The sequence below is a fragment of the Manis javanica genome, chromosome 5, assembly GCF_040802235.1.
Source record: "Manis javanica isolate MJ-LG chromosome 5, MJ_LKY, whole genome shotgun sequence".
In the NCBI taxonomy this organism is placed as follows: Eukaryota; Metazoa; Chordata; class Mammalia; order Pholidota; family Manidae; genus Manis; species Manis javanica.
In genome coordinates, this window is record NC_133160.1 from 119,522,578 (window position 1) to 119,537,679 (window position 15,102).

Consider the following 15,102-nt stretch of genomic DNA (forward strand, 5'->3'; position numbering starts at 1 on the left):
CTGTTCGTTGAGAAGACTATTTTTTTTCCCCATTGAATGGTCTTGGTCCATTATTGAGTATCAGTAAACTATTTATGTATTGGTTTATTTCTGGATTCTCAATTTATTCTATTGATCTATACATCAGCTATTCTTTCAGTACCACACTTTGTTTTGGTTACCATTGCTTTATGGAAAGTTATGAAATCAGGAAGTGTAAGTCTTACTTATTCTTCATTTTCAGGACTGTTTTGACTATTTTGGGTCCCTTCGCTTTCATATAAATTTTAGACAGCATGTTGATTTCCACAAAGATGAGTTGGGCTTCTGATAGGGATTGTGTTTGAATCTGCCTAGTGGTATTTTGAGGTATATTGACATCTTAACACTAAGTCTGTTGATCCATGAACATGAGATGTTTTCCCATTTATTTAGATCTTCAACTTCTTTCAACAGTGTTTTCAGAGTATAAGTTTTATACAACTTTTGTTAAAACTATTACTGAGCATTTTATTCCTTTTGATGCTGTTTGAATGGAATTGTTTTAAAATTTTATTATTGGATTGTTAATTGCAAGTGTATTGAAATACAATTGATTTTATATATTGATCTAGTATTCTGTAACCTTGCTGAACTCATTTATTAGTTCTGATAGCTTAGTAGTTTTCATAGGATTTTATAAGTACAAGATCATGTCATTTGTGAATAAATAGTTTTATCTCTTCTTTTCCAGTCTGGATACTTTTTATTTATTTATTTATTTTTGCCTTAATTGCCTTGGCTAATATCTTTAGTATATTGTACGATAGAAATGGCAATAGTAGACTTGATTGTCTTGTTCCTGATCTTAGGGAAAAAGCAACCAGTCTTTCACAATTCAGTATGTTAAATTAATTAGTTTTCAGATGTTAAGCCAGATTGCATCTCTGGCACAAATTCGATTTGGTCATGATGTATAATTCTATTTGTATGTTGCTGGTATTGTTTTGCTAGCATTTTGTTGAGGTTTTCTGTGATTTCTCTGCTTAGCTTTGATATCAGGATAATACTGGCTTTATTAGGAAGTATTCATTTTTTCTTAAAAGAGTTTGTGAAGAATTTGTATTCTTTGAATACTTGGTAGAATCCAGTGGTGAAACCTTTGGGCCTGGGGTCTGCAAAATTTTTTTTTTTTTTTTAAGTAGGATTCATTCTCTTGTTATAGGTCTTTGAGATTATTTATTTCTTCTTGAATCAGTTTTGGTACTTTGTGTGTTTCTAGGAATTTTTCCACTTCACCTAGGTTGTTTAATTTGTTGGCGTATAATTGTTCATAGTATTCTCTTATAATCCCTTTTATTTCTTTTGACTATGATGGTAGGACCTGGAGGGACAGAAGAACCTCCAGAAGTAAATTATCAAAGAGTACTCAGAAGTTTGCATGCTCTTTAGGTCTGTTGCATGTAGATGTTTTCTCATGTGATAAGAGTACGCTGGTAGACTGAGTTAAGAAATAAGTTAAACCATAAAATTTGTAAGAGAGAGAAAATTACGTAGTCTAGGCATTGTGTGTCGTGTTTACATATGTTGAGGGTAAACTGATTAGCTGGTAGCTACCAAACAGATGAGCCTGGGTCCATATGAGCAACCAATTGCTCCTGAGTATGTTAACTAAGGGTTTCAAAGAAAACAATTTCAGTTGTTTGTGGATTTTCAAAAAAGACTGTGATAGATTAAATTTAACATAAATCGTAAACTGTCTGTAGGTAATATCTCCCAATGTCCCCTTGGTCATCACTTCCATCTTAGGCTAGGTCCTAATTAGAACACTAGATAGGTCCTAGAATCAGATTTGTTTCCTGGGCTAGCTTTAAGACCTAAGACCTGAATAGAGTTATCTGATATTTGTTATAGCCAATATTATATTGTTTGCCCACCTGTATATTGTTTCTAGAAGAAATATTTTTATGAAAAAATGTAAACAGTATACACTTTTCATTTTCATAGAGTTACGGGAAGTCCAAAGGATCAAGATAGTATTTTGAACTCTCAGATCCCTGGATATACATGCAAGACACCAGCAGATTCTAACTTGGATTCTGGAGAGCCTGAGACTTCAGTTTTGGAAGAAAGGTATGGGCATGTTCTAAGAATACTAGAATTTCCTCACTATATTAGTTATTCATTGCTGTGTAAAAAATTACCTGCAAGCTTAATAATGGCCTTCACACACTACTGCACTTACTGTTTCATAGTTTCTGTGGGTCAGAAATCTGGGAGAGGTTTGGCTGGCTCTTCTTGGCTCAGGAATTCTCATGAGGTATAGCATTCAAGATATCTGGGTTGTAGTCCTTTGAAGGCTTGACTGGAACTGGAGGATCTCTAAGGTGGCTTGCTCACAGTGCTGTTAGCTGGAGGCCTCAGTTCCTTGTCATGTGGCCCTCTCCATAGAATTGTTCAGTAAGGCAGTTGGCTTCCCACAAAACAAGTGATCCACGAGAAAGTGTGACAACAGTGGAGGTCATAGTGTCTTTTAATGACCTAGTCTCTGAAGTTGCACACTGTCACTTCCACTTTATTCTGTTAGAAAAAAGTTATTAAGTCTAGACCACATTCAAGGGGAGGGGAATTATTCTCTTCCTTTTAAAAAGAGTAGTATCTAAGAATTTGTGGATGTATGTTTATAAAGCAAGCATGCTCAGTAAGCAAACCAAATTTACCCACTCTTATAATATCTAAAGTCATATACCCATTTTTAAAATGAAGAAATGATAAATTATAGTCTATTATCAGACTTTAAGGGATCGCTAAGATTTTTTGTACTATTTGGTGGGTTATGAACACTAGGCCTATCCTGGTTTCATAATAGGAGGAAAGGGATCTAGGACTGGGATAAGTTGAATAATCTTTGAACAATTTCTGGATTGTATTTTAAATTCAGTGTGGCTTTGGTGGTATTTTTTCTAATTAAGTTGATTTAATTCTAGTTTTATTTCTTAATATTTTATTTTTATCAATGTCGAATTGACTTAAAAATCAAAATTCTGTTCCATGAGTTAGTTTTAAAGGTTAGTATTTATCATGTTTAATAGTCAGCTCTGGGTTAAATTGTAGTATGTTTTATGCAGCAAGTAAATATATTCTTGATGACCTATAATATCACCATTGGTTTTATAAGAAAGAAACCAATGGCAGTGTTTGGAGAAAAATGATCTGTTAAATGTTAAAGTAGGTAAGTTAGTTTATATGTATTATGAAAGCACAGACTATTTTTTTTCTTTTTTCTTAAAGTGGACCTTCCAGGCTCAAGAATTATTTAATGTCTGGAAAGAATAATTCTGATGTGGATGATAAGGAAGTTGAGGAAAGTTCAGGTAAGTTACTATTTTTCTTCTTTTGTTTTCTTTTGTTTTTTAAATTAAGGTATCATTGATATACACTCTTAGGAAGGTTTCACATGAGCAAATAGTGGTTTCAATATTCAGCTGTATTGTCAAGTTCCCCTCCAACCCCACTGCAGTCACTGTGTCAGCATAGTAAGATGTTATAGAATTATTACTTGTCTTCTCCATGCTGTACTGCCTTCCCCATGAAATACCTATATTGCAAGTGCCAATTATAACACCCCTTAATCCCCTTCACCCTCCCCCCCGCACAACCCTCCCCACCCCCTTCCCTTTGGTAACCACTAGTCCCATCTTGGAGTCTGAATCTGCTATTTTGTTCATTCAGTTTTGCTTTGTTTTTATACTCCACAAATGAGTGAAATCATTTGGTACTTGTCTTTCTCTACCTGCTGTAAGTCCGGGGAGAGGAAATGCTGGGGCAAAATACCTCTAAAAACAGAAATCAGTCAATAGGAGAAATAAAGTTTAAAACCCGTTTATTGCTTACAAACTGCAGTCCAGGACTGTTTTTCTCCTCTGCTCCGGAAGAAGCAAAACAAGCAAGCAAGCCAGCTCCTCCCTTTAAACTCTCAGGTTCAGACACACCCTCGGTTGCACATTAGATATCGAGATGAACTTCTCTCCACCCCTGAGGATATGCAAATGCACTAAAGCCAGGTGAGATATTCTGGAAATGTTACAATTTTACCCACAGACCACCCTTCCAGAAATCTCGCCTTACAATCTACTCATTCCCCTTCTTCCGCAATGGTCCCTGGGCAAGAAAACTGGAGCATTGTGCATTGTGACCAGACTAATGACATAACAATAGCAACAGCATAAAATCATGACAATTCTCAAGCTGGAGGATTCAGCTAAGTTCAAAGTCCTATGCATATATTAAGTCCATAGCTCGTCTATTCCATAGGCAGGCAGTAGCTGACAGTTCAGAGCAATCATGCAGCAGCTGCAGCCAGGGGGACCATTCAGGCCACAAGGACTGTAGGTGAAAATAACCTTAAAGGTGGTAAGATACATATTTTAATGACACCAGCATAGGCAAATCTTGTCCATCAGGTAGGATATATGCAAGAGAGTGGTCTTGTGATTAAACAGTGGCAGGAATGGGATCTTGTCTTGGTCTAGTATACCAGACTTTCACCCCCCTCCCTGAGGGAGTTACAGATGGGTCAATATATAGGGCTACAGGAGGTACATACACTGGCTGTAAAGATAAAACTTCACTGCAAAATGCTCTTACATCCTGGACGTTTGGGTACACTGCTGTGACCCTTGGGGGCCATTCAGCAGTTACTCTAGGAATACACACAAAGCCAGCTTCCAGGCCTTTTCCCCAAGGTGCCAGAAGGGCCAGTCATCACTGGTCTATGTGTCGAAATGTCCAGGGCCAGGTCCATTCAACTGTCTGTAGGGCTTAAGGCAGTAGGGGCTGACAACAGGATGTTGTTCTGCTGGCCATATCCTGGCTTCAATAACTCTTCTTTGTTTTGGATGTATGATTGTATAGGAGAGACAGCAAGGTGTGTGAGCAATCCACAGGTCTCAAAGCTCCTTTATGTGGCTTCTCATTCAGATGCCACAGCACTGTCCATAGGCGAACTGACCAACCTCCTAGAGTATTGGTGTCTGACTTCAGGCCAGATTTCAACAAACCGTTGTATCTCTCTATCTTGCATGCCCCAGTAGGATTATATGGTACATGAAATTTCCACTTTATTTCAAATTGCTGCACCCATTGTTGTAACGCATGTCCAGTAAAGTGGGTTCCTTGATTGCTTTCAGTTACCTGCAGATAGCTATAGGGTGCAGAGATGCTCCAGGCCCCTCTTCGTGTTTTGCTGATCTGCAGGATGTGCAGGAAAAACAACCAATAGTCCAGTAGCCATGTCCACACATGTCATGGCATACCAATATCCTTCTGATATGGGCAGAGGCCCAATATAGTCTATTTGCAACCTGAAAAGGGGTATTGGCCCCCTTACTATTGTCTCATGTTGCTGTGGGACTTGATCTAAGTCCCTTTTAGAGCACACAAGGCACTCCTTCCAGGCTCTGCTGACTTCTTCAAAGTCTGCTTCATAATTCCCTGGGGATCCCAAAGGCAAATGGCCAGTCACATGATATAGAGTAACAGTCTTAGTCTGATGAGAGGCCCATAGGTCTTGCCCAAACTCTTGCCCCTAGAGGGGCTGGTAACCAACCATGCAGTTGACATGATACCATGTTGGTAGCCACAGGGTCAAGCCCCAATAGAGGGCCCAGCTGTTAGTCCAGACAACTATGGGGAAAGGCTCCTGGGTGATCTCGAGCCATACTGCCGGCAACTCAGCCCCATTGACTGCTTTTCCCATCTCCATCCTCCATCCATACTGTTTCAGTCTTAGAATAGAAAGCCACAGCCCTCCACTTCGAGAGCTCTCCACAACTGAAGCCTCCTGTGTTCCAAGCATCTTCAGGTATAGGGGCTTTTCCCTCTTGATAAGGAGTCTTGGCTACCAATGGCTCAAAAGCAAGTTCTTCCTGCTTTCCATTGGTATAGATCACGGCCGAAATAAGCATTGGAGTTCTCCACTTAAGGGGCTAGTAGAGAGGGTGCTATGCTGCTGTAGATATGCACCCCATTTGGCCAGTGTAGGTGTCTGTGCCATGCTACTACTCCATGGCCTTTGGGTACAGTTTTGCACCCACCCCACGATGGGATAGGTGGTTATTACCTTGACTGGAGCTGTTCCAGCAATGGACTTCATAGCCAGCAAGGCATGGTTCACAGCAGCCAGTTGCTTCTCTGTCAAGGTGTACTGCATCTCTGCTCCTTTCCATTTGTGATCAGAATCCAATAGGTTGGCATGTCCGTTCAAGCTGCTGCCAAAGACCCCATCCATAACTATCTTTGGTTACGTAAGCATCTAGTTCACAGGGCCTTGATTAGTTCACTACATTCAAGGCTTGTACATCCTTGACTGCCCGCTTGGCAGTAGTAAAAGCAGCTGCACATGTCTCATCCCAGTCCCACCTGATGCCCTTTTGTACGAACCTGTATAAGGGCTTCAGAATTTGTGCCAAGTGTGGGATAAACACTCTCCAGTAGCCCAAAAGACCCAAAAACTCTTGTAATACTGCCATAGTGGTAGGGGTAGGGAAAGCCTGGACCTTGTCTATAACTGGTTCAGGAACAACTTTAGTTTTACCTGTCCAGACAACTCCCAAGAATTTCACAAACAAGGTCCCTGAACCTTGGTGCTGTTCACAGCCCATCTTTTTTCCTGTAGATGTTGCAGTAGTTTAGGAACTGACCCTTTTAAATCTTAAAGAGAATCATATGTGAGCATAATATCATCATTGTAGTGATACAAGTGCACTGTTGGCAGTTTCCTCCATGTGGCCAAGTTCTGGGCTACAAGTCCATGACAGATGGTGGGACTGTAGAAGGACAGTGAATGTCCACTGCTGGCCTTCCCATGTGAAGGCAAACTGTTTCTGGCTTTCTTGTGCTATGTCAGTAGGTAAGAAAGCATTAGCAAGGTCTACTACATAATGATACATTCCCAGTTCATGGCTGAGGGTGTCCAGAATGTCTGCTATAGAGGGGACAGCAGCATGCAAAGGGGGTGTGACTTTATTCAGTTCCCTGTAGTCTACAGTCATACACCAGGAGCCGTCTGGCAACTGGCCACACTGGGGAATTAAAAGGTCTATGAGTGAGCTTTATGATGCCCACCTTCTCCAACTCTCTGTAGAGATTCTCCAATTTCCTTGTGCCCCTCAGGCAATTTATACTGCTTAATATTTGTTGCCCGCTGAGGTACAGGCTAAGCTACAGGTGGGTGCTTAGCATGTCCCCACAGAACTGCTTTACCACACATACCCTTAGTCTGAACTCACCTGCGGTGGTCTGTTACCACAGGCCCTGTAGGATATCTACCCCCAAAATATATTCAGGGATTGGAGGAATGTACACGGTATACTCCTTTTGGGGGTCAACACCCTATCCCTAACGAGATTTGAGCTTTCTCATTCTAATTGCCTTACCCCCATAGCCATCTGTCACAGCAGGGGTCCTGGGAATATGTTTAGGCTTGCCGTGAATCAAAGAACACTCAGCTCCTGTGTCCACCAGCGCCAGGACACGTACATTCACAGCTGACCAGTGAACTGCTAATTCTACATGTGGCCTCTGCTCTGCATCATTTGTCCCCCAAGGTGGGGACTTTGACCCCCCCCTCAATTAAACTGCAGTGCCCAATCATCCTCCTATGGGGGTGATGGCTCAGGTGAATCCTGAGTACTGTCCCCCATGAAGTTTTGCAGGGACACAGGCTGGGCATGAGGCCTTGATTCTTGTTTCTGTGCCCTGGACCTCAGCAGCTGGAACTGCTACTCTGGCTTTAATTGGTGCCACAGTTCTAACAATATTCTGTTGGGCTGTCCATCAAGTTTTTCTTTCAGTACCCCAGTCTTTATCAAATCAACCCGTATCTCGGTCCTTGAGACCTTCATGGAGCCTTTTGCACTTCTCCTTTCAGTCATGGCCTGTACTTCCCTCCGTGCCCTTATTGTTTCAACCTCCACCAGATCTGCTAAAGTACGAGTAGCCTCCCTTATAGGTTGCCCTAGGTGAGGGGCAAAAGTATTCACTAGGGACCCGAAGAGAGATGTGGGAGCTGTATGCAGCACCAGGTTTCTCATTCCCATCAGGGCTCTGGGGATCCATATCATAGATGTTTTTCATACCCAATTCCTGTAGTACCTGTGGAGTTCTGCATACATTTTCCAACTGCAGGGAAAATACGGTAAATCACCCTGATTAGGCCAAACTATACTGATGGCAGCTGTCAGCCATTCCAAGAGTGTCTGATTACCTGAGGTGTGACGGGCATTTTGTAACCGCTGCCAGAGGGTAGGGTGAATCGTCAGGGAAGCCATTCATTCAACTTATCTCAGTATCTGACACAACAATGTTTTCCACCCCCATATCTCAGAGAGGTAAAAGCCATGTAGGCAGAGATTCCAGTGACCTCTGCCTATACCGGATGCTCATGTCCACCAGCTCATCCTATTTATATGCTCCACAACCTGGGGAGGGGGCTACTTCTCCCCCTGAGGAACCTGTGGTTGTTTAATTTTTATTTTCTTAATTACAGCTGGGCTGCTTTTAAAAACAGGAGAAGATGGTACCTCCATCTGTAGCCTGGGTAGCAGATCTGCCAATGGCCCTGCTTCCTCCTCTTCTCCCTCGGGCTTCTCCATGAATGGCTCCTCCTCTACCATTTCTAGGGCTGAAGGCACTACTCTTTCCTCACCTTCCCCCCCAGCCTCCTGCAATGTATCTTTTCCTGCCATCTCCCCTCTCACCGCTGCTAATGAATCTTGTAGTAGCATGACCTGCCTTTTCAGTAACTGTCTCTTTTCTTTAACAGCATCCCATACGTTATTGCCCAGGTCCTCCAAGTGATGCTGAAGTGTCTCTCTTCCACCTAAATCCCTTGATAATCCTCTCTTTCTCCTGTATAACATTTTCTACTATCTTGATGAAAATAGACCATACAATGCCAGCCACTACACGGCCTCCTAAGGTCTCCAAGCACTCTTCCAATTCATGGAGGGCTAATGCTGCAGCTTCCAGTGTTTCCATCCTTCTCCAGTTCTGGGGAAGGCCCCACCCCTCTAAGAGGTACTTTACCCAGATCAATTCCCCACTAGGGGTTCCCAAGTTGGAAGCCCCACAGTTGGGGGGATAATAACAGGTTGAAGTGGCACCCTCTGCTGCTGTATCCACTGGGGCCTCCAGACCATCCACAGGAGCAGCCCTCCCAACATTCACACCCATTATGACAGATTTCAGGTTCAGAGGCAACCTACCAACTGCTGCCAGATGTAAGTCTGGGGAGAGGAAATCCTGGGGCAAAATACCTCTAAAAACCGAAACCAGTCAACGGGAGAAATAAAGTTGAAAACCCATTTATTGCTTACAAACTGCAGTCCAGAGCCATCTTTCTCCTCTGCTCAGGAAGAAGCAAAACAAGCAAGCAAGCCAACCCCTGCCTTTAAACTCAGGTTCAGACACACCCTCGGTTGTCCAGGAAATTACCCATTGATATGGAAATGAACTTCTCTCCACCCCTGAGCATACGTAAATGCACCAAAGCCAGGCGAGAAATTCTGGAAATGTTAGGATTTTACTCACACTGGCTTATTTTACTTCTATATTGGGTCTATAGATAGTTTTATTATATCTTCTTACTGGACTGACCTCTTTATCATTCTGTAATGTCCTTTTTTGTCTCATTATTTCCTTTGTTTTGAAATCTATTTTGCCTGATCCAAGTACTTCTATTCCTGCTTTTTTCTCCCTATTATTTGCATGCAATATTGTTTTCCATCCCTTCACTTTTAGTCTGTATATGTCTTTGGGTTTGAAGTGGATCTCTTGTAGGCAGTATATACATGGGTCTTGTGTTTTTATCCATTCTGTAACTCTTGTGTCTTTTGATTGGTACATTCAGTCTGTTCACATTTTTCACATAAGGGTGATTATCGATAGATATGTACTTACTGCCATTGTAGACTTAAGATTTGTGGTTACCAAATTTCAGAGGCAGCTTCCTTACGAATACTGTTGTCTTAACTCACTTATTATGTTATTTTGAGCACAATCTAAAGGTTCTTTTTTTTCCTCCTCTTTTTCTTTTTTCTCCTTTTCCACACTTTATATATTAGGTGTCATATTTTGTACTTTTTATGTATCCCTTGACTGACTTGGTGAGTAGTTGATTTAATTTTGGATTTGTTTAGTAATTAGTTGGTCTTCTTCCTTTACTGTGGTTTTCTTTTATCTGGTGACTGCTAAATAGCCTTAGGAGCACTTCCATCTAGAGCAGTCCCTTTAAAATACACCTTAGAGATGGGTCGTGGGAGATAAATTCTGTCAACCTTTGCTTATCTGAAATTGTTTAATCTCTTCCTCAAATCTAAATAATAATCTTGCTGGGTAAAGTATTCTGGGTTGGAGGCCTTTCTGTTTCATTGCATCAAATATATCATGCCACTCCCTTCTGGCCTGTAAGGTTTCTGCTGAGAAGTCTCATGATAGCTGATGGGCTTTCCTTTTTTAAGTGGTCTTTTCTCTCTCTCTGGCTGCTTTCAGTACTCTCCTTGCCCTTGACCTTTGCCATTTTAATTATTATATGTCTTGGTATTGTCTTCCTAGGGTCCCTTGTATTTGGAGAGCTCTGCACTTCCATGGCCTGATTGACTATTTCCTTCCCCAGATTGGGGAAGTTTTTAGCCATTATTTCCTCAGAGAGACTTTCCATCCATGTTTCTCTCTCTCCTTCTTCTGGGGCTCCTATAATGCAAATATTGTTCCATTTGGATTGGTTGCATGGTTCTCTTACTACTCTTTCATTCCTAGAGATCCTTTTCTTTCTCTCTGTGCCTCAGCTTCTTTGTATTCCTGTTCTCTAATTTCTGTTTCATTTACTGTCTCCTCTACCTCATCTAATCTACTTTTAAATTCCTCCACTGTATGTTTCATTTCAAATACCATATTTTTCATAGTTTCTATGTCTTTTTTGAAGTCCTCCTGAGATCTTGAATATTTTTCTGTAGCTCTGTGAGCATGTTTATGATTTTCATTTTGAAATCTTTATCAAGAAGATTGTTGATTTCTGTTCACTGAGCCCTCTTTCTGCCATCTTTTCACATATTTTTGTTTGGACAAAATTATTTTTACTGTTTCTTTTTTCTAACGATTACTATGGAATAATAACTTCGTGTATGCAGCACCATATAGTGCCCAGAAGCTCTACTTTCTTCTGAGCACCTGTACGAATTGCGGGCTTTGCTGGGAGGAAAGAGCTCTTTCCTGCCTTTTGGGCTGTAATACGTGCCTCCACTGCCAGGCCCAGTGGGCGGAGCATGCAGAGGGGAGCCTCTGCTATGCCTCTGTCACTGCCATAGGCAGGGCCACTCTCCCCCTGGCCTTGCGTAATGGTGGGGGCAACAGGTCAGTGGGACTGATGCTTGCCAGGTGAAAGGAGCAGCCCACTGCATACCTCAGATGGGGGGCTCAGTGCTGCCTTACTAGCCATGGGAATAGAGCATCTAACTTCCTGGAGTTCCCAACCTGCTGGTCTGTGCGTGCTAGGATGTTTTTGTTCACCTGCTCTTTCTCCTGAGCAGCAAGCTCTGTGTAATCTTTGCCCTTTTTGTGCTTCTTGTACTGTTGGGAAGTCTTCCTAAGTTTCCACCTTTCTTTTGTCTCAGTGGGGCCTGTTGTGCATACCTGTTCTCCACAGGCGGCTGGAATCTCAGTCTCTTCGCGATTCTGTGTGTCTTTGCTTTCCAACCCCACTGTCTCCAGAGCCCCATGTAATGTGGGCTGATGCTCCCAGAGCAGATCTCCAGGGCTGGGTGTTTAGCAGTCCTGGGCTTCTACTCCCCTCCCTGCTCTGTTTCTCTTCCTCCTGCCTGTGAGCTGGGGAGGGCTTGGTTCCCGCCAGATGTAGGCAGTCAGTTTTGTATCATTGGGTTGCTCTTTGAGCATTACTTGTATTTGCTGTATTTTCATGTTATGTGTGGTTTTGGGAGGAGGCTTCTGCCTCACTTTACATGCCATCATCTTTTTCCCAAGTCTGTTTTTCTACTTCACAGATTTTTTTGACATGCATGCAGAGTAAAGTATGCTATGTTTTATTTAAATTATTTCCACTGCATGCATACTGAGTACTTAACTCTTAAGAGCCTTAGTATATGTTTAGAGATTTCTAAGACCTTACACCTAGCTGAGAAAGATGAATCAAGAGGGAGGAAACAAGGAGAATGAGAGAGATGAGTGATAGTCCTTTCTTTGAAATAGGACATAATGAAATAATTGGCACTTAAGATATCTATTCCAGTATTTTAAAATATTGGGTATAAGTGAAGCAAGATTAGCCATGTGTTAATGATTCCTGAAGCCAGGTGAGTGGTGGGTACGTCAGGTTCATCATACTATTTTGAATATGTTTCCATTGAATAATTTTGTAAAAATGTTGGAATATTGAATATGTTTATATTGGCTATTTGTTCATTTTCAATGCTTGAAACTTTGTAATAAAGTTTTTTAAATGCCTCTTAACAGAAAATTCTATAAATTTTATGCCCCTAAAGAATGTGTACTTAGAATATACTGTTATACTGTTTTTTTCTTTCCTAATTCACTAATTCTTTTCTCTTAAAATTTTTTTCTCGCTGTGTTTAGATTTTTTAAATATTTTTGCCTCTAAATTAAATGGTTTCTATATTTTTCTAGTTTTATTTGGTAAAGAAACAGGTGAGTTTTCCTGAGTATAGTTTTGACTTAATTTTATAGGTTTTTTTAAATGTAGTGTTCTTATTGTAGTATTTTCTGAATTATAGTGATTTTTCCTTGATTCAGAAGTTATTAAAAAGAGTACATTAGTCAAGAACTTGGTCTCCAGAGTCAGGAACCTGAGATTGAATCCAGCTCTACCACTTACTTTCTGTGTTTTCTTGAGTAAGAAATTTTAGTGTTCTTAGCACGTTTCCTTATGTATATATTAAATGGTACTATCAATTCCAATCCCATACATTGATATAAAGATGAATATACATTCCTTGCTTAATTTAACACCTGGTATATGTTAAATATGTAATGTTGGCTGTTCTAAGAAGTTTTGTCTTGTTCTTTGTTAATAATTTCTAGTTTCATTGTGCTAGAGAATGTTGACCTATATTATTTATCCTTTACATTTATTAAGGTTTTCTTTGTTTTCTAGAGTATGCTTAGAACACATAAATTTCAAGCAACAATTTCATAATTTTTTCATGGGTATTGAAAAGTAATTTTTTTGTTTACATATATATATTTAAAAACATGTTATGTATATATACTTTTTTGTTGGTAATGTAAGTGGATAAGTATTTTGTAATATACTCTGGGTATTTGTGGAACTCTTAAATATTTATGGAATATTATGCAATACTACTACATATTCTTCTAGAGGGTAGGGATGTAATGAAGAAAACTGGCAAAAATTTCTGCCCTCCTGGAGTTTAGTTTTGGTGGGGTGACAATGGAAGGCAATAAAAAAAGATAACAAAACTTAGTATCTGTTGGATGTTGAAAGTAGAAAAAGCACTCTTTTAGGGGAAATGGGGGTTACAGTTTAGGTGATATGTAGAAAAGGCCTCACTGAGGAAGTGATCATTTGAGCAATGATATGAAAGAGATGAGAAAGCAAATCATACAGCTTATGAGAAAATAGTGGTTCAGGCAGAGGGAAGATTGAGGGCAAAGGTCCTGATGTGGCAAAGAGTCTGCTTTGATTGAGAAACACAAAGGAGACTAGGAGGGCTAGAGCAAAGGAAGAGAGGGATAGAGTAGTAGGCAATGAAGTCACCAACAGGAATGAAAGATTACATAATATTATAAAGGCTATTGCAAGGATTTTAGGCCTTTACTAGAAGAGATGGGAAGTTGCTAGAGGGTAAGCAAAGGATAGACGTGATGGACCTCGAAAGAGAGTCAACTTTGGCTGCTGTGCTAGGGATAGTTTTTGAATTTGAGGGGACCAGTGTTAGGTTACAAGCTGGGAGACCAGTTGGTGAGACATTAATAATCCCAGTAAGAGGTAGGGTGTTGGACTAAAGTAGTAACACTGGAAGGTGGAAAGCAATGGTAGGATTTTAGTTATTTTTGAAAGGTAGAATACAGGATTTTCTGATGGATAGATTGAGTGGGGTTTAAGAGAAAGAGGTGTTAGGGATAAATTTAAAGTTTTTGGTCTGACAATCCAAAACAATGGTGTCATTGCTTGATTTGGAGACTTATGAGGGAAGGAGCAGATTTTTGGGGAAAAGCAAATCTTACAATTGGATATTTTACATTTGATATTATTCTGATCCTTTGTATCCTTTTATTTACTTGTTTAATTACAGTATCATTGATATACAGTCTTCTCTTGGTTTGAAGTGTACAACACAGTGAGTGGCTCAACAGTTACTGCTGTTACTCAATCCTTACCCCCACTAGTGGTTACTATCTGTCAACATAGGAAGATGTTACAGAATCATTTTCTGTATTCTCCATGCTGGACTAATATCCCTGTAATCAGCCTAATATTATGATTGAGAATTTTATGCGCTTTAATTCCCCTCCCCCTTTCCACCAACCCACCACAACCCTTCCCCTAACATAACCACCAGTTACTCCTCAGTGTCTGTAAGTCTACTGCTATTTTGTTCATATTGTTTTGTTTTGTTTTCAGATTCCACAATCTGTGAATTCATATGGTATCTGTCTTTCTCCACCTGGCTAATTTCACTTAGCATAATACCCTCAGTTTATCCATGTAGTCACAAATGGCAGGATTTTTTTCTTTTTTATGGCTGAATAATATTCCATTGTTTATTTGTACGATATCTTCTTTATCCATTCATCTTTTTTCTTGGATACTTAGGTTGCTTCTATAACTTGGCTTTTGTAAATAATGTGATGAAAACATAGGGATGCATGTAGCTTTTCGAATCAGGGATTTTGTTTTCTTCAGGTAAATTCCTGGAAGTGGAATTACTGGGTGTACAGTATTTTAACTTATAATTTTCTCAGTAACCTCCATACTGCTTTTGACAATGGCTGTGTCAATTGACACTCCCACCAGCAGTATAAAAGGGTTGCCTTTTCTCGAAATCCTCACCAGCAATTGTTATTTATTTTCATTTGGACAGTAGTCAT

At 40.3% G+C, this 15,102-nt stretch overlaps 1 protein-coding gene across 4 annotated transcripts in view; it reads left to right on the top strand.

The window, feature by feature from the left end:
- Nucleotides 1-15,102, top strand: part of CENPC (centromere protein C) — a 123,949-nt gene that overhangs the window by 82,298 nt on the left and 26,549 nt on the right. For all 4 annotated transcript variants that reach the window (XR_005063524.2, XM_037026616.2, XM_073237521.1 and 1 more), the window contains 2 exons: nt 1,966-2,091; nt 3,250-3,332. Coding sequence is in view for 3 of the 4 variants with exons in the window: in XM_037026616.2 (XP_036882511.1) it covers nt 1,966-2,091; nt 3,250-3,332 (209 nt within the window). In the remaining variant the exon portion in view is untranslated. The remainder of the gene's footprint in view (nt 1-1,965; nt 2,092-3,249; nt 3,333-15,102) is intronic.